At 42.4% G+C, this 27,568-nt stretch overlaps 1 protein-coding gene across 1 annotated transcript in view; it reads right to left on the bottom strand.

Moving 5' to 3' along the window:
• Window positions 1-27,325, bottom strand: part of TNFRSF21 (TNF receptor superfamily member 21) — a 72,064-nt gene extending 44,739 nt beyond the window's left edge. Inside the window, exons 1-3 of the mRNA XM_012441602.3 lie at window positions 27,244-27,325; window positions 4,969-5,620; window positions 2,968-3,462 (exon numbers count right to left, since the gene is read on the bottom strand). Of these exons, the coding sequence (XP_012297025.2) occupies window positions 2,968-3,462; window positions 4,969-5,620; window positions 27,244-27,267 (1,171 nt within the window). The 5' untranslated portion in view covers window positions 27,268-27,325. The remainder of the gene's footprint in view (window positions 1-2,967; window positions 3,463-4,968; window positions 5,621-27,243) is intronic.
• Window positions 27,326-27,568: the final 243 nt, after the last annotated feature.

Here is a 27,568-nt window from a genome sequence, read left to right as displayed (position 1 = left end):
ACAAAATAGGATATTGTTTTAAGGACACAGGCATAGTAGTTTATAAAGTTACCATGGTCATAAGAATGTCTAAGGTCATTATATTAAATTGCTTTCTGCTGCTGGATCAGTTTTTACTTCTACAACTTGCTGTATTCTCAAGAATTTTAAAAACCAGATTGCAAAAGAGAGTTTAGAAATGTAGCTCACCATAATCTAATCTATAAATGCAACTACTAAAGGAATGGAGCTGCTTTTGTAATAAAGTGAATAATGAGAGGACAGTTCCAGATATTTAATTATCTACCAGGATGTTCACATTGTTTTCTACTAATTGGGTAAATCTGCAACAGAACAAATATCCTGCCTAGCCACTTACAGAGCATTTTAATGCAATTCTGATCCTAGACTGGATCCTACGCTAGAGGAAAAAAAAAGTATAATATCTACCAAGGGCCTTATTGGGTCAACATACAATATTGGCAAATTAAAGGCAAAGGATTGTAACCTTACTAAATTTATTGAGGTTGAAAACAGTAGTATGTTTTCTGAAAAGAATAGTCTTATTGTCAGAAAATATATGCTAACGTATTAGGGAATAAAAGGCCATAAAATTAAGAAAACTTATTTTGTCCATGTATGTATGTGTATATAAGCATATATTTATATATTATATATTACATGTTATATAACATATAATAAGCTATTCTATAATACATATTTTATAATGTAAAATCTATATGTGATTTTTTTTTCTTTCTTTTTTTTTTTTTGAGATGAATTCTCTCTCTGTGGCCCAAGCTGGAATGCAGTGGCATAATCTTAGCTCAATGCAACCTCCACCTCCCAGGTTCAAGTGATTCTCCTGCCCCAGCCTCCCAAGTAGGGAGGGACTATAGACATGCACCACCACATCTGGTTAATTTTTGTATTTTTAGTAGATACAGGGTTTTACCATGTTAGCCAGGCTGGTCTTAAACTCCTGGGCTCAGGTAATCTGCATGCCTCAGCCTCCCAAAGTGTTGGGGTTACAGGCATGAGCCACCATGCCTGGCCCTGTAGGTGTATTTTTTATGTAGAGAGAGCAAATTATAAAGCAAAAGAGCAACATGTTAATAATAGGTAAATGTGGGCATGGGTATATAGGTATTCTTTGTACTGTTGTTGCAACTTTTCAAAAGTTTAGAATTTTGTGCAAATAAAAAGTTTTTTTTTTATTGAAAAGAAGGGGGGAATTGAAGCTTTCCCCAGACAGGCTTCCAGTAAATAATTGTCTTATTCAAGTTTATGTAGGCTTAGTCTGATAGGACCCAAATAGGATGTTTGCCTCTGTCCAATTTTCACTTGACTTTTGATCATTGACATCATCTTTTGGCTCCCCTGAGCCACAGTGGAAGAAGAATTGTCTTGGGCCACATAAAATACACCAACAATAGCTGATAAGCTAAAAAAAAAACTCATAATGTTTTAAGAAAGCTTACGAATTGGTGTTGGGCCGCATTCAAAGCTATCCTGGGTGATGGATTGGACAAGTTGATTTACACAAATCAACAAGGGGAAGCAAAATGAGCTGCAAGTTTTTTTAACTTTATCTAAATTTTTCATTATAAAAGAAGCATGTACTTAGTACAGAAAGCTTGGGGAAAGTACAGAAAACTAATAAAGAAAAAGAAAAAAAAGAAAAAGAAACCCACACATAAATCCCACCCACCACACTGGGAGAAAAAAATTGTCATTTTGGCTGATTTCCATTCAGTTTTATTCACAAGTTTTAAGACAGTTGGAATTATATTCTATAAAGTATGTAGGTTGGTGGGTTTTTTTCTTTAACCTAGATTTCCTGACTAAAATTAAAAATTTCATAAAATCTTCAATGTCAACATGATAGTCCATTCTAATTTACTTAAGTTATTCCTCTAAAACTGTCCCTCTGTTATTTTCAATTTCTGTGAGACATGACGCTGAATTAAAAGTTTAAGATCTTTGTGCTTACATCTTTGTTTCAGTATTTCTGATTATACTTTTATGATAGATTCACAAGAATGGAATTGCCATGCCAAATGGTATAAATATTTGTAAGACTACAAAAAGCCAAACTGCTTTCTGGAAAACTAGATATACCCCTTTCTCTTTGAGGGGAGACAACACACCTGAATGGGGTTATCAAAACTGGGCTGAAGTTTCATTTAGGATTTAAAGAAAGGGAAGTTACTGCACAATCCTAAAAACTGCAGTCTTCAGATCAAACTTAGCTCTGGGACAAATTCTGCACGCTATTTTCTGTCCTCAAAAGAGGAAAGGCCAAAATATTCCAGCCTGTATTCAACACAGGCTGACTACCAGGGAAGAGATGCAATGCCGAGCCTCAGTGATGACCGACATATTCTGCTTTTGGGATCTACAATCCAAACGACCATCCTATCCTCCTGATAGACATGGGATCCTAAAAATTTAAGTGGGGAAAATATATATATATATGAGGAAATTGTCAGGAATCTAAAAGCAAGATTCTGATTGAAAAAGGCAAATTTACGACAAGCTGGGTTTTGCCCCCTTCATTTGCTTCACAGTCTAACGTATAGGAAAAGCAAGTGCTCCAACAGCCAAGAGTCTCCTCCCATCTGTCCTGAAAAAACAACTAGCCTCTTGTTTGGATCAATGTTGCCAAACCTCTCTGAATTCAAATTTCTCATTTGTTAAATGGCAAGGTCAAACAAAGTCCCTAAGGGTCACTCAGTCTCTGATTCTGCAGCATTCTTCTGTTTTAAAGGTGCCAAGGGGAAAAGGAGGAAGAGAGATTATTCTCTCTGAATGCATTACTTCTAATGAGACGGTCAATCTCTTTTTCTATAACACGACTAGATTGAGCAGTGTGTGGTCTATCAAAGAGATTCCACAAACTATGCATTCCCATTCCTTCAGAAAACAGGGGCTACGGGAAAAGTGGCAGAGAGATCTGTGAGCAAGGAGAAAAGAGAGAAGGCTCACCATGGCCATTGCAGTAGTAGATCCACTTCTCCCGGTTCTGGGTTGGCGTCACGGATTTCTTTAGCCCTGCCTTTTCCACAATGGCACTGGGATCCTGCCGGGGCCCCTTTTTCAGAGTCCTTGAGCTTTTCCGGATACTGCACACTACAATCACCACAAGCACCAGCAGCAGGAAAAGCACAATCATCCAGGGCAAATGCTCATTGATGTCAAAATGCTTGTGTAGGTTCTGTCTAGGATGTCCCCTCTTGGAGCCCTTTATGGGCGTGCTGGACTTCTCTCCCCCAGTGGCCTCCATGGACGGCAGCAGCTTCAAAATGTGTCTGTGGTGGGGGCCTTGCTGGTGGTTGACTACCTGAAGGTTTGGGAGGGTCTTGTTCATGTCTTCCTTCCCCCTTGCTGAGCTTGTGTTGTCAGGGACTGTCCCTTCCTGGATGCTACTTGATACCTTTGGTCTAACAGAGGCAGAAGAGTTGGATTCTGTTGAGTTCATGCCTAGAAAAAAGAGTAAGGAGCGGGGAAGAGCTTTTCCATATTTGGGGATCTATAAATTCCCTCCTTTCCCTGGTCATCTCCAAGTTAGGCCAGATAATCAAAGATGAGATGACCTTTGGGCCTTAAGAATAAATTATGTTGCACATTTTCATAAAGGCCCTAACAGCACCTTCATGTAGAAGGTAAAAATGGAACTAAACTCACTTTCTTACACCAAAACCAAGGGCATCCTTAAGGATCCAACATCTGAGCTTGACAGCAGCTTCTCCTGTACTTCACATACTGAGCAGACACATTTATGTGCAGAGATCTAGTCAACTCTTATTTTGAGTTTTCAGAGAATGAGTTCAAATTTAATACTTTTGTCCATCCTCATTCTCCCATCTTTTGACTATTTCATGATGCAGTGGTAAAACTGAGAATATGACTAAGAAAAAGAAAATAATTCAAACGTAAATTTGACTAGTGAAAGACTTGGTGGGACAGGTCAGTGAATAAAAGCATCTATTATCAATAGATTAAACAAGATTCGGGCTGGTAACTTAGTGGACTTCTTTCAGAGAAGCCTCCACAAGTAATCTTCATTAAGAAGTATGAGAGATGGGAATTTTGAGTCCCAAGAGACAGGACTTGGCCTAAAGAAAGCTGGAGTGGCCATCTGAGCTCTTGGAGTCTGTTTCTTCATTTCAATTGGCAGTTGTAAAAAGGCTCTCTTCACAGGGTTATCATGAAGGCTAAATGTAATCATGCATGAGCGTACAGTAGGAAGAACAACTCAAGTTGGTCATCATCTCATGAAAATTACATTCACTCAAAAAGTATTTGAAAATAAAGGTTAAATTTTATATTCTGCTTGAGGTTCTGATGGAAAGCTTGAATAATTGATACAAAGAGTAGAGTTAAAATCATTGGTAAGAAATAAAGTTATTGTTTTCCAGACATGAGTGCTAGTTACCTTCAATCTGATACAAATTTGCTTATTTCCTGATGCTTTTAACTTTCCTTCCCATTCTTTGCCCCACCTGGATTCAATATCCATCCCTCGCTTCCGGATGTAATGGTATTTTCTCCCTTTCTCCCTATTTCTCAGCTCCTGGCTGTGTCTGCCTGGGACTGACTCCATGTTGGAAAACTATTAATCTGGAAGGAACCTTAAACATCTAAATCATTCATTTGCTTGATAAGTTTGAAACCAAGGCCTGAAGAGGTTAAGTGACTTATATAAGGTCACACGCTGTCCTTGTTTCTCTCAGTTCATATTTTATAGCTTGATGTGACCTAGTTTTTAGATACTTCATCTCCCCTAATAGAAAACTTCTGAGTCTAAATGTTTCTAATAAGTCCAAAGAAGCCAGATTTAATTAGCCACCATATGAAGGCCTCTTCTCCAAGGGGTGACTTTGGAATACACAAAATGGAGAAAACATCTTTGGTACAAGCCCACTCTTGGTACCTCCACTGGGCTCAAAGCCTTCCTCAAATAAATAATTCATGAGGTTAAGTTACCTTTGGGAACATAAGTGGAGGAAGGGACTTCATGAGATTCCATGTGCTCAGAGGCTGAAAAGATGGCTGTGCCAGGGGAAGGTGAGGTGGAGCTGGAGAAGGGCGGGAGTGTGCCGCAGAGGTTGTCTGCCTCCTTGGTCCCCGGCTTGATCACCACCAGGTTCTGACTCAGACAGTCTGTGTATGCTTTGCATTTCATCACACTAGAAGGCACATCTGAGAAGGTACCCCGAGCACACTGCTTACACCGCACATCCTCAGTCTCTGTCCCTTTCTTCCGCACACCCCAACCCACGGGACACACCGTATGGGGGGCACAGGTAGCGTTAGACTGGAACATGCCAGGTGGGCAAGTGCATTCTCGGTCAGTCAAGGCAGCACAAGGTAATTTCTCAATCATTGGCCATGGGCATGGCTGACTACAGTCATGGCATTTCTCTATGCCATTCTCATGCCTGGTAAAAGTCCCCACAGGGCAACGGCTGCAGACGCGCAGGCTTGTGTTGGTACAATGCTCAGAGACATAGGTTCCTGCTGGACACTTGTCACAGGTTAGCACCTGGCCGGTGGCACGGTCAACATGGCGGTATGTGCCAATGAGATTTGAGGGCTTCTGTTCTGGCTGAGCTGTGGTGGTGCTAAGGAATCCAAGCTGAAAGAAACAGAAGGGCAGGGAAAGGGAAAAGAAAAAAACAAGAAGATGTTACATAGGAGCAGAGGAGAAAAAGGGCCAACAATTTCAGCACACCATCATCATTCCTTAAAGATCTGACCAGGACTGCATCCTCTTGACAGCACTGCTGCAACATAGGAGAAAAAGAGAAAGGAAGACTTAGATCCCACCCTAGTGCTTGACCTACTGGCTGTGACGCCTTGGTTTTAGTGCCTGACCTTTGTCTCTGCTTCCTTATTTTCCATTTGTAAAATGAAACTGACAATGCCTCTCAAATTGATTATAAAAATCAGTTGAGAATATGTATGTGAAAACATGTTGTAGCTGAGATTTAAAATGTTATATACGGCTGGGTGCAGTGGCTCACACCTGTAACCCCAGCACTTTGGGAGGCTGAGGCACGCAGATCACCTGAGGTCAGGAGTTCGAGACCAGCCTGGCCAACATGATGAAATCCACCTCTACTAAAAATACAAAATTAACCAGGCATGGTGGTGCATGCTTGTAATCCCAGCTACTCAGGAAGCTGAGGCATGAGAATCGCTTGAACCTAGGAAGTGGATGTTACAGTGAGCTGAGATTGTGCCATTGCACTCCAGCCTGGGTGACAAGAGCAAAACACCACCTTAAAAAAAAAAAAGTTATATACTAGTCAAAATCCAGATGCAACAAGAAAATAATTTGCTTAATAGTTGTCTTCCTTTCCCTAACCCCAATGTTAAGCTGCCATTTTGTGATGCCAGGACAAAGCAACTGAGAACCAGGAAGGCATGCATTCAAGTTGCCACTTCCACAGCACCAGACTGCCAGCTTGGCATTACCCGATAGTCATGGCTTGATTTTTTCAGTTTGCCTACATGAAGCTAAACTTTTCATTTTTATTTTTCAAAACGGAGGCAGGCCCTTGGCATTTTTGTAATGTGCTTTAAACAACAGAGTTGATGCTTTTTGATTCATACCCTGTTTGTTCAGACTCTGAAGACCATAGCTAGGAAAGCATGAGCCTGCAGTCACCCAGGAGAGGAAGCACAAAGCTAGACCCAGCAAGACGGAGTCAACAGGCACTTAGGGGAAAGGAAATTATATTTGTGGGACTAAATCCTGAGGTTCTTCTGAGAAGAGAAGGGGGGAGAATATTAAGAGAAAGTTTTTCTGCATTAATGAATATTAAGAAGTTCCAACAGTTTTCACTATCCTTTATGAAGTTTATGTGTCAAGAAAATCATGGCTGCCTCAAACTATCAGCTACCCAGCAGGACAAATTCCTTCTAAATTGGCTGCTATACGAGTGACTAAGAGAATAAATCAGAATTTTTTTCATAGTGATCAGAAAGTGTCTGTCTTTTTAGCACCTTGACACTTAATTCAAGGTTCAATTCTCTCCCACCCCAAAATTTAACTAGTTGAATGAAAAGTATTTCCCCAGAAGTCCCTTCCCCTATCCCAGAGCTGCTCATCTAGTTAAATGACAGTATTGAAAACTAATTTTCAGTTTATGAGGGTGTATTCGCTTTTTCTGTAGAGACCCTCCCCCCAACAAAAAAAGGACAGTTATTGATTCTCTTGTTAAGAAACTTAACCTCATATTGGAGCCTGAAAAAAACCTCCTGCTTCATGATCAATTCTGTAATGTCTTCCCCTTTCCCTTCTAACTTTACCTTTCCTTTTCTTCTTTCTTCTATTGGCAAAATAAGCCCCAGCCACCTTTTTCTGAGCACAGCAGATGCACTGGATAAAAGGACCCATCCTGTGGAGCCCAAGTTACAGTTGTCAAGAATACCAGCCGGGCACAGTGGCTCATGCCTGTAATCCCGAAACTTCAGAAAGCCAAGGTGGGCAGATCATTTGAGGTCAGGAGTTCAAGACCAGCCTAGTCAACATGGTGAAACCCCATCTCTACTAAAACTACAAAAATTAGCCAGATGTGGTGGCATGCCCCTATAATCCCAGCTACTCCGGAGGCTGGGGTGGGAGAATTTCTTGAGCCTGGGAGGCAGAGGTTGCAATGAGCCAAGATCGAGCCACTGTACTCCAGCCTGGGATGACAGAGTGAGACTCCATGTCAAAAAAAAAAAAAAGAATACCAACAACAAGATTAGACCCTGTCTCTCCACCAAAGACCCAACCCAACAGGTTGCAAAAGTGGCTCTGCTCTGTACTTCCTGGAGTGTCTGCATGCAAAAGCAGTTTTAGATAGCTGCAGTGTTCTGAAAGTTTGAAAGCTGTATTAGTAACCCAAATGGCAGGTTATTACACTTCAGTTAATGAAAGAAGAGAACTGAACCCAAGATCTGGTCAGGGGATGGTGGTCAGTGATGAATATCATCACTCTGACGTGCTGTGTGATCTAAGTCAGTCTCCCTACCTGTGTAGGAGGACGAGCAGTCAGACACACCCACACACAATCATGAGGGTGGCTCTGCAGAATGAGCACGGGAGGTCATGAATAGCAAGTATGTGTGTATTTGGGTGTGGAGTTGGGGTAGGCTTCCTACAGCTTTCTGTATTTCCCCCAAATATGCACTTCTAAATCTGAAGTAGGGAACCCTCATTACTGAGTTACCAAAGAGATCTTCCTAGCTATACATAAAACCCACCTCCAAACTCCACAGCCCCCACACTCTTTCTCAGACTTTCAGTGGATTTTAGAGCTCTTTGTTCATTTGGAATAACAGATCAAGTTTCTAATTAAAGCAAAACTCGGCCCTGTTTAAACTGTATCATACTAGGTAACCCACTTTAGACAATGTGTCTCTAAAAACAGACCTTTAAATTACCTCGTATAACAAGAGACAATTCCAGCTCCCACAAGCAGAGCCAACTAACAATGATCCCTCCGCAGTCGTGTCCGGGCTGAACACTAGAAATGAGATTTGTGCAAAAACTAGACACTATGAATTCATTAGACAAATACTTATTGAAGACCTAATAGGTGTGTGCAAGACACCAGGCCATGGGCTGAGGACAGAACCTTGAGAACCCTATTCCAGCCCTTCTGAAGTTTACATTCTAGTTTGGGACAAACAAAAAAAAAAGAACACACCAGTAATTTCTCAATTAGAATTGAGATCACTGCTGAGAAAGAGAAATACAGAATCTTATGAGGGAATTTAACAGGTGTTTCCTAGCTCAGGGAAGTTAGAGAAATGTTTTGGATATAGCTCGTAAGGATGGCGAAGCAGAAATTAACTCCAGGCAAGAAGCAGTGAAGAGGGGTTAGGCAGAGGGAACACCAGAGCAAAAGTGTGAAGCAGAAGGAAGCTCAGCACAGGAGCTAAAAAGCTTATGGCTCTATCTCAAGACGCAACAGAGTGGCCACAGTTACATCTGAAGAGGCTCCATGTGCTGATCTTAATTCAAAATACAATGAGAAGTCATTAAGTGTTTACATGATAAGTGGGAGGAAGAGGCATATAATTGCATCTGTGAATAAAAAAGCTATCTGCTTCAGAGCACAGGGTGAAAGGGGTATGGGGGAGAGTAGATGAGAAAACCCAGTTGGAAGGTGAAAGCCAACAGGGAAGGTGGTGGTGACTAGGACTAGGGTGGCAGATGTGGAAATGGAGAGAAGGTGACAGATTTGAGGGCTCAGGCCAGCTGAATTTGGTAAATGATTACTTAAAGAAGAGGAAAAAGAAAGAAATGAGTGGTTTTCAAATAGACCTTAAGAGAGCACTGGACAGAACACAGTTCTCAGGATGCCCCTTGGACCAGGCAGGGGTGGGAGGTAGGCTCCAAGCCCCTCATCTCTGCCTAAACCAAGCAGCTCCGATTTACCAATTTGCTAATGGGGCTTTTCAAGTAAGAATTCATTTGCAGGAGGGTTTATTCCTAAAACAAGTCTAAAAATCACTGAACTAGAGGGACCTCAAATGCCTTTTCCAATTCTGAAGTAAACAGTTAACCCAATCTGTGCTACAAAGCTGGAGGAACTGCTCATGGGCTCTTTTGCCTGATTGAAACCCTGCTGAGAGGAAGAGTTGGCAATGTCCCTTTCTCTTTACAGAGACTCAGATGGCACTTAAGAAAAGCCATTTTCCTGGGCCTTTTAGTCAACTCATGATCTAAAACTAGGGCTTTTCCCACTAGCCTGGTGGCAATCCTCTGATTTCTGAGAAAATTAAAACACTGTAAAAATCATTCCCAATGTTGATCTGGGAGTGAAGCAATGGGTAATGGGTAATGGGGGTGAGGTGGATCTCATTCAAAAGTGGTATTTAAGAATGATTTCGGCCAGGCGCAGTGGCTCACACCTGTAATCCCAACACTTTGAGAGGCCAAGGCGGGCGGATCACCTGAGGTCAGGAGTTCTAGACAAACCTGACCAACATGGAGAAACCCTATCTCTAGCCAGGTGTGGTGGTGCATGCCTGTAATCCCAGCTACTTGGGAGGCTGAGGCATGAGAATCACTTGAACCTGGGAGGCAGAGATTGCAGAGAGCCGAGATCACACCACTGCACTCCAGTCTGGGCAACAAAAGCGAAACTCTGCTTAAAAAAAAAAAAAAGGTTTCTGTATGACAGGACAACAAGTTGAGATGCCACCCAAAGCTAATGCTAGGAAAACACCTGAATCAGGGGACACAATCATTGAAAAATGCAAGAAGGTGGGAGCCAGAAGATCTGAGGCTGAGTCCTACCTGGTCAAGATCCTTAATTCCTTCATTTGTACAGAGTTGGATAAACTAGACCAGAGGCTCACCAAAGCCTCAGGTCTCTAAGGCAGCATCAGAATTACCTGGGAAGCTTTTTAAAAAATTAACATACCAGCCCCATCATCTAAGATCATTGTGGGTCTGCAACAGGGCCAGGAGTTTATTAGGTTTTAGCTTTGGTTCATTTTCTTTTTCAGCTTTCCAAGTGATTCTGATGCTCATTTAAGTTCTGGACACTCTGAACTAAGGGCTCTAATCTCTGATTCTGAGATACATTTTGGAGACCACCCAGCCGCACTCCCTGCACCACTGTCTCAGCCTCTTAACTAATCTGGCACATTGGTTTAATAGTGCCAGGTATTAATTAGTATTTTTTATGATGAAAATAAATATTCATGTAATAATTCTAATTAAGAAATATAGAGTAAAACATTTAAGTCTCTGCTCAAATCTACTCATCTCCAGAGAGATTCACTGTTAATTTTGGTTCACATGCTTCCAGACCCATTTCTGAGCATTTACACATAATATATACATACACGCATGCACTCCTTAAATTGGCTATTCCCACAGATTTTTCTTTTGTCTTACATACCCAACGGGGACTGTCTATACACAGTGTTCTGTGATTTGCTTTTGTTCATCTTCTAACACTGCATCACTAAACTTTGCAAGTCGGACTAGGTTGTATTCACCTCTAACCCTCTAAGTGTTTACAATTATATCTGTCAAGTTCCACCTTCCCTGTGAAGCCCTTAAAACTATTCCCTGGCACCCAGATTCCAAGTAGGTGAGTGAACTCTTCATCACATTTCCTGTTTCTGTTCATCATATTGGTGCCTAATTACATATGGTCTTATGATGTTTGCTGATGGCCTCATAAGTGTGTATATACTTATCTTCCCATAATGATTATAAGCAGCTCAAGGCCAGGGACAACCACATAGAGTGCATTTCCTCACTTGCACAACTACCTCAATAATGAAGATCATGGAAATAAGAAGCAAAGCATCCTTCAAACCAGGGGTCAGCAAACTAAATTCTACATGCCAGTTGTTCTTATAAACACGATTAGAATTCAGCCATTCATGTAGGTATTGACTATGGCTGCTGTCATGTTACAGTGGCAGAGTTGGATAGGTGCAAAAGATACTTTATGGCCTGCAAACTTAGAATATTATCCAGCCCTTTATAGAATACACTATATATACTACATGCTGGATAATATACTATCCAGCCCTTTATAGAAAAAGTCTGTCAATACCTGAATAACGCAGTCAAAAGAAATATAAATAATACAGAGAGCAGAAGCTCACTCACAGGAATTGTCAGACCTCTGAGAGTTTAGCAATGAGTACTGAGATCTTGGCTTCCTTTCTTGACGCCCACTCTAACTCACACACCAAATCCATCCTTTCATCCCCTGCTTAAAACTCTCAATCACTTCCCACATGATTTAGATGAAAGGCAAAGTCTTTAACAGAGATATGACTTTCTCTGGAATGCCATCCCTGACCACCTCTCCACTAATGAAAACAAGTTTCCCAAGATCCCCTCATTCCCTTTTTTCCCCCCTAAATATGGCTACCATAATTTTGTACTTACACATTTTTCTGTTTAGCATGTCTTCCCCTGTGGATTACAAGCTCCATGAGGAGAAGGATCAGGTCTATTTCATTTACTGGTGCTATCCAAGCCCTCAAGGACCCGATTCACAGTAATATCTGACAAGTGTTAGTTGAATAAATGAATGAATGGACTTACAGATCATAAATAATTAAAATCAGCATATTAAAAGTGGTCATAGAAAAGGTCGCTACAGATTAGCACAGGTTTAAAAGGGAACAGGAGAAAACCCGAAGCCTCCACAATGTAGCCACAATAACTCAAGAGATAAAGCAGTCTGGTCTTATACCCTTCAATAAAAGGGCAAATACTTCATTTCACCTCCAAAGACCCTCAGGACATCACTCTGTTTTAACAGAACTACAAATGGCTTACAAGAATTACACTCTGCAGGGTGCTTAAGGTGACAAGCAAATGTATCAAAGAGTTAAAACATTCCCTTCTCATTTCTTTCCTTTTTTTTTTTTTGGTGGGGGGCGGGGTCTTACTATGTTGCCCAGCCTGATCTCAAACTCCTGGCCTCAAGGGTTCCTGCCACCTTAGCCCCACAAAGTGCTGGAATTATAGGTATGAGCCACTGTACCCAGCCTTCCCTCTTATTTCTTTAAAAAAGGTAATACTAACTTGGTGATTAGAATTATAAGCAGCATAATAAGATTATCCTCTAGAAATTATCTATGCTCCATCCTAGTTGAAACATGAGTTATTTGGAAAATTTCATCTATCCAGGACATTTATTTCACCAACAATGGATAAATGAGGCAAATATCAATGTGCCTTCCCAAACTGTACAGGATTTATGAGCACCATAAATGCCCACTGAATGATTAAAAGGTAAACCCAGAGCAATACAAATTTCAAAAGAGGGAGGAGGTAGCTCTAAATAACCAACTGTAAAGACTCCCTGGGCCTCCGAGTTCACCCTGGTGAGCCACATCACACCTGTCCTGTTGTCACGTCTATTCTAGGACACAGAGATGGGCCTGACTAAGGACAAGAAGCACCCAGATTTGCAAAGACATGTCAGAATGTTGATGCCTATTTATTCTTCAACAATTCTTACTCCATGACCTCATCCTTCAAACAAACAAAAGATTCCTCACAGCTGATGGTTACAACATATTTTTGTCATTCTTGTTCCCTATCAAATTCTAATAATTTTTAATGGAAAATAAGCAAAGACAAGGCAGTGACAAACTTTTTTCTATTCGTAACAGGCAGGCAGGGAGACTGCCTATGAGTTTGCTGTAGAGCTTTTTTAATGCTGCATAAAACTAATATTTTGAAGAGGAAACCCAGTTACTGTAGAGATGATAATACAAGCAAGTTATTCCTGAGATAGTGAATATAAAACATGATAACAGATGATCAAAAGGCAAAAACCAGGCAGAGCTGGACCTTCCAGAATTTCTGATCATTTTATTTTGAGCATCACATTGAATGTGTAATATCAAGACACTGGCTGCTTAGAATCCTGTAGATTTTAAGCCGGGGGGGCAGCAGGGAGAGAGGGAAAGGAATGCACAAAGAGGAAAGCTTCAAGGACAGAGCTTCCACAAATCACAGACAGAACTGTTCCCAGTTACGTTATATAAATTTGGTTAACTCCTGCATTTTGTACCATCCTCTCTGATTTAAAAAAGTCTTCTGTTGCTAAGGCAAAAGCAGGGACCGTTTTTAAAGCTGGTGAACATAGAGGACGCCAAGACTAGAATGTGCTGACTGCAGGACCAGAGGAGGCAAGCTCAGGGGACACTGGAATAAAAGAAAAGCCAGGCGAGACTTAACCCAGGTGCTGTTTTCCCTGGAACCTGCAATGCAGGAGTGTGTACTTGCAGCAGCACTCAGTCCTGGAGTCACAGAACCTCATCTCCTTCTGTCTCCTTAGACTTCTGCATACATGAAGAAGCCAAGAGTAGGCTACCCATTTATTTAGTCACCAAGTAGTAAATGATTTGGCATTCCATGCAAGACCAGAGGAAAGATACAGAAGGAATGCTACTCGGTGCTCACTAAGGATTTACGGAAAAGCATATGAACCAAGGCAAAATCAATGACTACGGCCAGTGCAGCAACTCCAGCATAAAAGCACGCATAAGCCGGGTGCAGTGGCTCACGCCTGCAATCCCAGCACTTTGGGAGGCTAAGGCAGGTGGATCTCGAGGTAAAGAGATAGAGGCCCTCCTGGCCAAAATGGTGAAACCTCATCTTTAAATATTAAAAAATAAAATAAAATAAAATAAAATAAAAAATCACACATAAACAAAACCCATTAATATTTTAGCCTATAGTGTGCCAAGCAGCCCAGATCTACCAGGAACTAGCTAGGTGTAATATTGTGATATAATAAATACATATTTGGTCTCTGTCCCTGGTTTCTAGGGCACAACCCTAAAACCTTAAAATCTCCAGAGATAAGAATGTTTTTTGTATGCTAATGAGATGATTAGTGGCTGGGGGCTGCTAGATAGCTTCAGCATAGAGACTGGTCACAAGAAAGGCCAAGATACGATTAGAGGGTTGGGACTTTCAACCCCACTTCCAACCTCAGTGAAGGGGAGAAGAGCTGAAGGTTGAGCTGATCACCAATGGCCAGTGATATAATCAGTCATGTCTAAGTAATGAAGGCTCCATAAAAGCCCAAAAGGACTGGGGTTTGGAGAGCTTCTGGGCAGCTGAACACCTGGAGGTTCCTGCAGGGTGGCACACCCAGAGAGGGTATGGAAGTTTCATGCCCCTTTCCATACACGTTGCCCTATGCATCTCTTCCATCTAGCTGTTCATCCATATCCTTTATTATATTAAGAAACTGGAGCTGGGTGTGGTGGTACACACCTGTAGTCCCAGCTACTCAGGAGGCTGAGTTCTGTGAGCCGCTCTAGCAAATTAATCAAACCTGAGGAAGTGGTTGTAGGAACCTTGATTTATAGTCAGTCAAACTGAAGCACAGGCAAAATAACCTGAGGCTTGTGTTTGACATCAGTCATTGGGAGCAGTCCTCTGGGACGGAGTCTTTAAACTGTGGGATCCGACACTACCTCCAGGTAGATAGCGTCAGAACTGACTTGAATTAGAGGGCACTCAGTTTGTATCCGCTGGAGAATCTGGTATCAAAGGTAGTGTGTTGAGCCTTGTGTGTGAGTAGAAAAACATGTTGGGTTTTTTTATCCTTAATTCTGGGTGGCCTTGACAAACGGCTCACTTTTGTATCTCTGCTTCCTCATTAGTATAAAGGAGTTAATTAACAATATCTACTCTTAAAAGACTGTTTTGAGAATTAATTGTTAATACAGATAAAGCAGGCAGAACTTGTCTGACATATACTAAGCATTCCATAAATGTTATTTTAATTATCACTCTCACCAACTTAACAATGGACTGTATTTCTACAATCTTTTAGTTTTTTTAATTTTATTTTTTAGATTTTCTAACCAGTGATGGAAAATCCTCTTTTTTTTTCACTTTTTTTTTTTTTTTTGAGTTTTTTGAGACAGAGTCTCGCTTTGTCACCCAGGCTGGAGTGTAGTGGCACAATCTTGGCTCACTGCAACCTCTGCCTCCTGGATTTATGTAATTCTCGTGCCTCAGCCTCCCCAGTAGCTGGGATAACAGATGTGTGCCACCACGCCTGGCTAATTTTTGTATTTTTAGTAGAAATGGGGTTTCACCATGTTGACCAGGCTGGTCTTGAACTCCTGACCTCAAGTGATCCACCTGCCTTAGTCTCCTAAAGTGCTGGTGTTACAGGTGTGAGCCACCACACCTGGCCAAGACAGTCTTTCAAAACACTCCAATTAAAATGCAAATATTCAGTTCCTGAGAAGTGTATCAAAGATTTCAGATTTCTAAAAGCTATAATCTGAAACAAACTGTTCTGAACAGAGCATACAATAAAACAAAAAATACAGACTGCACAGTAAAGTGTTAAAAGAAAAACATGGGCCCACTGGCATTTTCAAAACATTTAAAATAAAAACTTGGTATACAGCAAATGAGAAAACACAGAGAGCAGAAGGGATTTACTATTAATAAGTACACTTTAGATAACTGGAGCAGAATTTAAGAAAGAATTTCCCACATTAAGTGAGTTTCCCTGATATAGTCCCATGAGATATTCATGATTCCATGGTCTAAAAAAAGAATGCACACGGGAGGCCAAGGGGAGACGATTGCTAGGAGTTTGAGACCAACCTGGGCAAAATAGGGAGAACTTGTCACTACAAAAAAAAAATTTTTTTAAAGGAGCCAGGTATGGTGGTGTTCCAGCTACTCAGGAGGCTGAGTGAGGTAGGAGGATCACTCAAGCTCAGGAGGTTGAGGCCACAGTGAGTTGTGATCATGCCACTGAACTCCAGCCTGGGTGACACAGCAGATTAAAATAAATAAATAAAAACTTTAAAAGAGTAAGTTCCAGCACCTGCCTGTCTCTGTATTGCTCACAAGCTAAGAATAGTCAAATAGTTTTTTTAAATGTTATAATAGTTTTTTATACCATTTTAAATAGTTTTTTAAAAATCAAATAATAATATTTTGTGACATATAACAATTACATGAAAATCAAATTTTAGTGTCCACAAATAAAGCTTTATTGGGACACAGCCACACCCAATCTCTTAGGTATTGCCTAGGGTTGCTCTCACCATTCAAACACAGAATTAAGTAGTTAGAGCAGAAACCACATGACCCATAAAGCTGAAAACATAATACCATCTGGCCATTCACAGACAAAATTTACTAGCCCCTGGTCTAAAAGTTTAGAAACTGCTCCTGATTAGAGCCTTCTGTCAGAAAGGCACAATTAATATTAACCTATTGAAGGCCCCAGCAGGCCCTGCAGGAGAGCTGCCAGAAATGATGACCCAGTTGAACCTAGCACTCCCCAAACATATTTGACTATACAACCCTTTTCTCATGCAATGTATATTAGTATCTCGCAGAACACACTGACGTAGTTCTTATCACAAATACGACACTAAAGTCCAAAAAGTCAACAAACCCAACATTTAAAAGATCACATAGAAAATTCCAAGTTATCAGAATAGTTTATTGCACCTGAAAATGGATCAATTTCTGTAAAAATGAACAGCATCAACAAAATGAAAATATTCTCAGACACAAAAAAGAAAACAGGTTTAAAAATATAAATCTCAGCTGGGTGCGGTGGCTCATGCCTATAATCCCAGCACTTTGGGAGGCCAAGGCGGGAGGATCACTTGAGGTCAATTCAAGACCAGCACGGCCAATATGGTGAAACCCCGTCTCTACTAAAAATACAGTAATTAGCCAGGCATGGTGGTGCATGCTGTAATTCCAGCTACTCAGGAGGCTGAGTGAGACCAGAGAATTGCTTCAACCCAGGAGGCAGAGGTTGTAGTGAGCCGAGATCACATCACCTGCACTCCAGCCTGGGCGACAGAGCGAGACTCTGTCTCAAAAATAAAAACAGAAATCTCAACTTTTATGTTATTAAATATAATACTATTAAAAGTAGAATGTAAAAATACGACATACACTGCTAATAAGAGCTTATAAAACTAGAAATGTATATAAAGAATTCATGCATATGTGACTAGCATAACTTCTACTTAATAGTTATGACAGAGGGCTACATGAGTACATAATTACAAAGGAGATCATCTTGTGGATAAATGTTTGACATCCTTAGGAACTATTGAAATTCAAATTTGCACAACCAAGGACCTGACACACCTATATTAAAGCAGTATAAATAATTTGAAGTTATAAACTCCAATGCTCGAAGGCTTGTGGGCTAGAAAGCACATTTATAGTTGGCTGGTGGCATTCTAAATTAATTCCGTTCTTCTGGACTACAATCTGGCAATGTACAGCAAAAGCCATAAAACTGTTCATTCACTTCCTTTGACCCAGCAATTCCACTTTGAGGAACACACCTTGGGGAAACAACCCGAAAGGAAAAAGCAATTGGTTTGTACAGAGACAACTTCATTAATGCTACTAGCAGTGGAAGATCAAAGAGACAGCAAGCCAAGCATCCAACAGTAGAATGGCTCAACACAGTGCCAACTGGAGGGGACAGAGCTATTAAAAGTGGTAGCCATAAAGGCTTGAACTGACATGAATCACAGGCACCTCAAACTTATTCAATACACATCCAAACTTAAGGCCTCCCTGCTTCACTCGCTCCCCAAGCCTTCCTTTTCAAAGTAATCAGACTACCATAGACTGCTCAACGTGGGAATCTAGGAATCGGCCTTGATCACCACTTTCTTTCAGTATCACTTGCTCCCTCCTATCTCATCATTAGCAAACTGTCTCCAAAATTTCTATCTAGTAATCCCCATCTTCATTTTCCCTGCCCTAGCACCATCATCTCTACCTTGAATTATTGTAAAAGGTGCTAACTGGCCTCCAGCTTCTATGCTCCCCTTCTCTAATCCATTCTCCACAGACCTGCCAGTCTTTTTTGTTTTTAATTGCATTCAAGTCATATTATTACCCTGCTTCCCACTGCACTCTGAGTGATGTCCTGATTCCTTAAAGAATCTTGTATCATATGGCCCCTGCCTGCCTTTTCAGTCTCAATCACCATAACCTTCTTTCTATTCTCTGAACACGTAGGCTCTTTCCTCCCTCTGGGCCATCCCACATACTGTTCCCTCCTCCTGGCATACTCTTCCTTCTGTTCTTTAAATGGCTGGTTCTTATTAAGCATCACCCCCTCTACGAAGTCCAGGAAGGAAAGACCATGAATAACCTTTCACTATCATATACCCAGAATCTAGCAATGCCTGACATTTAATAGATGCCCCATAAATTTTATTAAATAGATAAAATATAAATATATCTCTGTAAGACAACAGAAAATAGCTACACTAAGAAAAGCAGAAGACAAGCAGGTACATACACATTAGTTTTAACTATACATAAATACTGTAAACAAAGAGAATTGAATTGGAATGACACATAAAGAGAATTCTACACTCACTAGGTTCTTCTAGTCTGCCAACTTAAGTTTAAATTGTTCTCTCTTAATAACTCAACTACCCTTCAGTTTTAGTTCAAAGTACTGAGATGTAACTCTAGCTCCAACTACCTCTAACTTGTCTAGAATGAATGAACAGTTAGTTTAAATCAGGATCCTTCTGAAATTCAGTCATCATTTATTGCTTAACCACTATGTGTCAGGATATTGAGCCAGAAACACAAAGATGACTAGCATATTGTCTTTGAGAAGCTGAAATGGAAAAACAACATTAGTCCTGAGCATTCCAAATGAGGAAATGCACACAAACCTTGTCTGTTTTGTTATTTTTCCTTGACCATGTCTGCAAGGTTTAAACCCAAAAGGAGAGAAGAGTCATGGACTTCCACACATAAAGGAATTGCAAAGATTGAATCATGCTATAGTTAGGTGTGTGTCCCCTCCAAATCCCATGTGGAAATGTGATCCTCCGTGTTGGAGGTGGAGCCTCTTGGGAGGTGTTTGGGTCATGAGGTAGACCCCTCATGAATGGCTAGGCACAGTCCTGTTGGTGATAACTGAGTTCTCTGTTAATTCCTACCAGAGTTGGTTGTTTAAAGAGCCTAGCACTTCCTTCCCTCTCTCTTGCTCCCTCTCCCAACATGTGACACACCAGCCGCCCTTGCCTTCTGCCACAACTAAAAGCTTCTTGAGGCCTTACCAGAAGCCAAACGGATGTTAACTCCATACTTCTTGTACAACCTGCAGAACGATGAGTGAAATAAACCTCTTTTCTTTATAAATGACCTATTCTTGGGTATTTTTTTAACAGCATCACAAAACGGATTAACAAAAATATCCAGCTAAATTATTCTGGGGACTTGTTACCATTTGCCTTAGAATCTCTTTCTTCCTTCCCAACACTCCTGCCTCTCCTAATCCTGGGTAAGCTGACCTGGCCAGATAGAAGATGAACTCAAACAGTGGGTCTTGTCCCAAAGGTTATCTGAGAGATCAGAATTCCAACCTGTTTTCCAGGACAAATGATAAAATAATTTCCTCTCACCCTTTGCCTTTTCCTAGTTTACTCAGTCTCTACAACCTACAAAGTGATGTTTAAAAGCTTACTTAAGCGAGTGCCACCAGTGAGTATGATAAACCACACACAATCACGTGACCTCTGACACTCCTCAAATCATGGAGTTAAACCAGTTTCTAAGAGACCTGAAATGAAAAGTGAACAAAGGAAATACTAATAACGTACAAGCCCATGCACTTATCCTATACAATTAGGCTGACAGCAAAGAAGACCCTAAAAAGTCCTCAAGTTCTCAGGATAAGTGAGTTGACACTGCATTGCTAAGCAGAACCCACGTCACATGGTTACTCACTAAACAAATATTTTTCAAAATGACCCAAGTAGCAGGAAAGCAAAGCATCCATTCCCTATTTATAACATTTCAATTTGCAGGAGTATCTTTCCATCTTAGCCATGGCACCATTGCCCGTCAGAGTCACACCATAGGAAAATGCTTACCAATGACTGCACGCCCTTCTCTTTCAACCCACACACAGGTTGCTCTCACTTCATAACCAGTAGTTTTGGCTAAACTTCCAAGCACCACCACCGTGCAGAACTGCTCATTAAATTTCTGGAAAGAGAATGTTCAACTCTTAGGTAAAATCATTCCCTTTACGGAAAACAAAATTCTGATAAATTAAGGTGACCTATCGCCTACCAACAACTTGCAGAGAAAGCAATGTGCACAAAGCCACACTGACCTAGATTTAAGACCTCTCTCCAGCAGTTGCCAACTGCATGACCATAAGATTTCTCAAACCTCATTCCATTATCTGTACAATGGGGCTGATGCTACTACCTTACAGACTTGTCAGCTTTACTGAGATCACTTGTAGAAGGTATTTAACCAATGTCAAAGATACGTACTCAATAAATAAGGGCCAGTGATAACAATATCAATGATTAATAATAACACCCACTTGCTTATTCCTCCCCTCTGGGCTCTCAGAACTGAAGCTCTATTGAATCCACAGCTGCTCTCATTTGATTCCAGGACTCATGGACTCATTCCTCTCCTCTCTTCTAAATCCATTAAGCTCATGTTCCTTTTCCCGAAACAGATAGATTTGCAAGGGCGCCAAGCAGCAGAGCCACACAGCAGTACTGACAGCAGAAGAACAAATAGAAAATTATATAAAGATTAGATAATGAGCCTTGCTATGACTTAGCTTACTGAGTGCCCCCTTACTTTTCTTGTTTTTATTTTTGTTTAGCACAAAGTCTTAGGTATAATTTTTAAGTATGAAGCCACAGGGCAGCGTCCTGATCCCCACCTACAACCTGCTCAGTCCCACACCTGCTTGAGATCTCTCTGAGCACAACTTTCCCACCACTGCAAACATCTGTCATCTCCAAAACCAGGACACAGACAAGAAAATCTTCTGGTAGCCTTTAACACCTCTCAAGAACAGTGAGATAGCTATTGCTCACTGATCTGAGATCACTATTGCTCACTATTACTTTGAGTCAACAGCCTAAGTATCAGTGAACCCCACCTCTGTATAGCCCTAAGTACTGCCTGTACTCACTGATATCTGCCAGGTTCCTCCCAGGTTATAACCTCTGCCCAAGCTCCTCTCCTCTTGAATTCATGCTATAAATGAAAGTGGTGGGAAAGCCAGGTGGCAGCATGCAAGCCAATTTAGGATTCCTATTTTATTTTTTGGTATTTGACAAACACAAACACTGGGACAAGGCCAGTATTTATTCATGATCTCGCCCTTATTCCTATATAATCAAAGCTCAGCAGCTGTTGCTGCTACACCACAAAGTCCAGCCTTCTGCTAATGCTAAATGAGGATTCAACTTTGGGGACCATGTTGATTCCTGTTATGGCTCCCGTTATCATTCTGTCAAACAGACATATCTTTGTCTAATGATCCAGACTGAGTCAGCTCCAAGTGATAATTGGACACATGCCCAAAGCTCTGAGATAACGTGAGCTCTTCTTGCCACAGAAGAGAAACACCTGAGTTTGCCAAGAAGTTGTTGGTGACCTGACATCACCGGAATTTGCCAGGCCCTCTTGGGGAAAGAAAGCCAAGAGAATACTAGTGTTTACTGGAAAACAAGCACAAGGAAAAGTCACTCAATTCATACCGGCCCCTGAATAGTAATGGTGTGATAATGCACCTGACTATTTCCTGTCACCAAAAACCAAACAAACCAAAAAAAGATGTTTATTTAAGGCACTTAAAGTTTACATGCTTTATGAAGGACCAGCTGAGCACAAAATTAATTTGCAAACTGTCTTATGCAGCCTCCAAAGAGGCTTCACCTCTCATCTTCTTGGATATAGTCGCCTGCAAAGTTAAAGTGTGATGTCCTCACATTCTGGTCTACAGTGCAGAAAGGACAAAGATCACCTGATAGAGCCAGCCCAGAAGCTCACACCAACCTGCTCCTACCCAATACGAGCATACCTGGAGAAAAGGACTGTTTGCAAACTGCCCCGGAAAATACAGCATTACCTGTGCTTACCATATCCCACTTGATAGACTTTTAGTCACACTAAAACATGCAATGCAGGCAGTTGGTGGATATATGCCTTTTTAAGTCTCCTTTTTTTCCCCTCCCAACTTAAGGTAGTCCTTAAATCCCATTTACAAGGATTTTTTTTTTGCTGACTTGATTCACTTGTGTAGTTTATTTACACTAGAGGTGTGTTTGTTTTGGAGTGGATTTGAGGAATATTCAAACGTATGCCTTGAGAAACAGTTTAGATGAGAGAGCTCAGTTCCATTACGTACATTTTGACTGTAACGATAAGTCATGGGGTCGGTCAGGACTCCTGCATTCCAGTACAGGTTCTGCACTCCCCAGTCTTCTAATTAGAAATCGCTTTCTGTACCAAGGCTAATGTATACCTTTCTCAGATTTGAAAGTGTGTGTTTTTTTTTTTCCTCTGACTCTCAGACTAACAGCCAGTTACTGCAGGTGTTTGAAAGATTTTTAACATCAATCATATTTTGTGTACTACTGGAAGTAGAGTACATTCATCCACGGACTCCATATGAGCGAGTGAAACCCAACCAGCACTGGTAATGGTCATGCTCATTTTATATACCATATAAATTGTACCTTCATGGCAAGATCCAAATCCCAATTCAGCCCTGGGTTCCCACTGCCCAGGGCAGTGTCTCACTTAGAAAGGGTGCTCAATGCAGGTTCACTTGTAAACATGAAAAATGAGTCACTTCCCCAGTAGAGTATTTTTTTCTCTCAACCAAAAAATATAGGGTGTTAAATCAGTATTTTTTATGCTCCCTTCCAGCTTCCACATTCTAGGATTGTAGAGCTAAGATATAAAGAAAAGAGAAAATCTTTTGGATATAATATCAACTCTAATTTAAAGTTCTGCTTGAATTTGCCACCAAGTCTTGACATGATTCAGAACTTCAGCCCTACTAGATCACTCCACACCTGCCCAAACAGCCAAAGTGAATTGCCAATGTACCAGGTAATGTACTTTGATAAGTGAAGGTCAGGAGGCAGCACTAAGCTAGATGTCCAGCTTCAATAATGGAGAAAAACACTATTACTTTATACTTTCTAGGCAAACACACAGCTGGACAGGCTATTACAGAAAATAGTCCTCTATCTGGAATTCATAATGCTTGCAAAAGGTGGTTTCTAAAACTTCAGACCTCATTTCCTTACCAATTACAGCTCCTTCTCTTCTGACTGCCTCACTGTCGACATCCTATCTATGCAGTTAAAGCAAGCTCCCCAAGGGCAAGAGGCATCTCTGACTATATAGTGTCACACTGGGAAAGCCCTTCTAGAGCATTCCTTATCACTGGCACACAACTAAAGTTCTCATGATCTTGTCTCTGCCTTACAGAGATATGATATAGCAAGGATGAGTGTCTCAGGCAGAAAAGTACAATTTGTAAAGTTAAGATGGTGGAAGGTAAGCTTAGATTCTGAAGACACAACACACCCATGCACATAAGACTTACTGGGTGTCAAGGAACAAGAATGTTTTGTCCACCTGAGCCCCAGACTTTTGAACCCAGTTCTTATCTTTCAGTGTATGTTTTACTTTCTATTATCATGCAGAAACTCATCAGAAACAGAAGTGCAAGCAGCAAGAATACTTCCTTCCAAAGGCATTCACGTAATTCTCATTCACGTTCCGTAACAAACCAACCCACCATCTCAACTTTTCCCCAGTGAGCCTTCTCTGCTGTTACATTTTATTATCAAGCAATTTGGACTTGTGAAACAGGCAGTGTGGCATGGGGTGGGGAGGACAGGAGCTGAAGAGTCAGGCAGTCCTGGATTCTGGCCCCAGCAATATCACGTGCAAGCTGTGTGGCCTGGGACAAACCAATGAAGTTCTGAGAGCTTCCATTTTCTCAACTATAAAATGGAGATAACATCACCTGCTTCACAAAGATGCTGCGGATAAATAAGATACCCTATACAAAGCATCTGGCATGTAGCAATTGGTCTCTCTCTACACATATATAATTGCTATATATGTGTATGTGTATATGCATTATATTACATTGTATGCACACATATTTGTATTTTTATAAGCTTATAGTAAGCTATCTTTCATGCAGTTGGCTGGTCATGACAAACAAAAAGTCGCAACACAAAAATGATGGGAATAAATATTGTCACAAATAGGGAGATATTTGAAAGAAGAGGGTTAAAAGACACAATAAATAGAACACTTTACTGGGATTACTACTCTTTAACTGCAATATGTGGGCATGTCACTAACTTGTCCGCCTCCCCCAAGTAGTGTTCTGAGTACCCTGCCACGTGCACCCAGGCTCCAGTATCTGGTGTTCGTCATGTCCGAATGGCCAAGGATCCCACTGGGATAAATACTTCCTGGAACAGTATATGAGATCATCATTTTACGCATTAACAAAGCCTGTCCTGTGGACTTGGGCATGCAGAGTAAGAATGTGAAAGACAAAAGGCATTTCCTCCCCACCCTGGATGGGGATTATAACATAGTCCCTGATGATTTCTAGTACACCCTCCAGTCACCCTTCAGGATGAAGGGCTCAACCTCATGCCATTCCATGAATTTAACTGAAGCCTTTTTAGCATAGCTAGCAGAAGAATAAGGAATCCTGTATTGGTTATCACTTTGAGACTGCTCCTAAGCCCCATTATAAATTTTATTTTATTTTTTAACAGCCAAACTTAAATTGTCAGGTCTTTAGTTGCAAATCCAGTCACAATGCTTAGGGTCAGTTGAGTTTGATGACTTTTATTTTGGTTTTTGAGTCAGGGTCTCGCTCTGTCACTCAGGCTGCAGTGCTGTGGCACAGTCGCAGCTCACAGCAACCTCAACGTCCTGGGCTCAAGCCATCCTCCCACCTCACCCTCCTGAATGGCTAGGAATACAGACGCACACAACCACACTCACCTAATTTTTTTATTTTTTTTTTGTAGGGATGAGGTCTCACTATGTTGCCCAGGCAGATCTCAAACTCCTGGACTCAAGCAATCCTCCCACTTTGGCCTCTTAAAATGCTGGGATTACAGGTGTGAGCCAGGGTCCCTAGCCTGATGATTGAAGAAAAGGAGCTGGGCCTTTTCTCAGTTAGGTTAAAGCAACCTACACTTTGATTGCAACAAGACCTTTGTTTAATTACCTACCTTATGCTGAAAGGTAAAATAAATGGAGTATTGCACAACGACTTAAGATTTAATCTGGAAATTGACTCTATGAGGCATATAATAATCAGATGGTTAGAAGCACCCAACACATAGTAGTGGATCTAAGAACGTGAAAAAAGAAACGATAATAGTTGTCAGTCCGCTGATACTAGGATCCATGTTCCCATGGACCTAGATGTGTTTTTCTCCACACCAAGACTGTCAATCCAGGTTCGCTGTCCCAAGAGATTCCCCCACTACTGCTTACCACCCACCACACTTGTTTCAAAGATATAAACCTTGACCATGCCATTATGATAAACGGGCAGAAAAGAGTTTCTGAAGGGAGACTGGGACTTGCCTCATTATAAATGCTAGCACTAACAAACTTTTCTTTAGTTTCTCTCTTCCTCTTAAAACACACACACAAGGAACCAGAGTGTCTCTGTAGGATGAATTCCCAGGCCATAGCAACTGCAATGCCCTGAGATCTGAGTAGTTCTTGGCTAGCCAGGCGTTAAGCCTTTTTGGGGAAGGAGACAGCAAGCCTGCTTTTCCCTTACACAGCCCTGCCATGAAAACAAGCTCTTGTTTTCTGTTTTTGTTTGGTTTTAGCTAAGAATCACCATCCTCCCTGCAGGGATAAAATATAGGCAAAGGAAGCTCAAGGGTATGATCTCAAATTTTCTTCCACCTAACTTGCCCCTTCACCCCAATATTTGGAAATAAAGGGAACGAATTTGGGGGAAGTTGAGGGTAAGTTTTTGGTCAAGGGTGGTTTCAGGCTTTTACCAGATACGTGAAGGAGGGTATGTAGGGCACACCCCAGATGTGGATGCAGTTTGGGCGATGAGGGAGGCTGCACCACCCTACAGGGTCACCTGCCTAGTCACAGGTAAACCAGGGATCGGAAAGACTGGACGGAATTAACCTTCCTCTATACACGTCTCCTTCGCCCTCCCCCCATTCGAGTGCCAGCGCGCTGGCAGGCTGGAAGCCGGCGCTTTGGAGGCGCCGGAGCGTGGGTCTGACGGTTCTATTCCGGCATGCAGAACCTGAGACCCCACCCGAGCCAAGCGGGGACAGAGAGGAGGGTAAAGGGATGGAGGAGGGGGCGGCTTGCGCCCGGCTGGGGAAAGCTCCGCGCGGCAGCACCCGGAGGTCCGGTGTCCGGCGCGCACTGGTACCACTCTCTCCACTGCGGTAGCATCCCGACATGACATTGCAGCTGCAACAAAGCGCCGGCCTCCGCCGGCCCTCGGAGCCCCACACCGCGGCCCCGGCCCCACACCACGCCGAGGGGCAGCGGCCGTGGGCGAGGGGCTGTGGCTGCGGGTGTGGGGAGCGCGAGGTAGGCCAAGTAGGGGAAAAAGCCCTCAAATGCGCAGAAGCCGGGCAACCACCTAGCGCCTCCTCCAGCAAAGCCAGACTGCAGGGAAAACAATTCGTCTTCATTCCCGAGCCCCGGCGAAGCCCTGCGATTCCCCCCAATAACCTGGTCGGGGCCCTGCGGTGAGCTGCCTTCCCTGGCAAGCCCCTCAGTCCCCGCAACCCAGCCGGCCTGGCCCCGCGCCTCCCGAAGCCCCGGGCCGGAGACCCGCCCCGCTCCCGCAGAACGGCTCCTTCAGCTCCGGCGCGGCCGCCACCCCCGGTCCCCCCAGCGCTCACCAGGAGAAGGGAGCCCGCGATCATCGTGGCTCTGGCTCGGCGGGCGAAGCGGCTGCCGGAGGCGAGGGCGGTGCTGCTGCTCGCAGAGGTCCCCATGGCTGAGCCGGGGACTCGCAGGGGCGCCCGGGGCGCGCGGCCCCACGGCAGCTGGAATCGGCGGCTGCTTCTGCCCAGCGCCGCATCCACCGCCGCCTCCCGGGCCGGGAGCCCATCTACCTCCAGCACCCCATGTGCACTGCTGCAGCCGGGCTGAGGAGGGAGGCGGCGAGGAGGCTCTAGGGGCGCTCAGCACCTGCCCAGCGGCGCGGCCGCCCAGGCGGGGAGA

Source organism: Aotus nancymaae, unplaced genomic scaffold (genome assembly GCF_030222135.1).
Source record: "Aotus nancymaae isolate 86718 unplaced genomic scaffold, 86718_ANA_hifiasm-v0.15.2.pri h1tg000040l, whole genome shotgun sequence".
Taxonomy (NCBI): domain Eukaryota; kingdom Metazoa; phylum Chordata; class Mammalia; order Primates; family Aotidae; genus Aotus; species Aotus nancymaae.
This window is presented reverse-complemented; position numbering and strand designations above follow the sequence as displayed.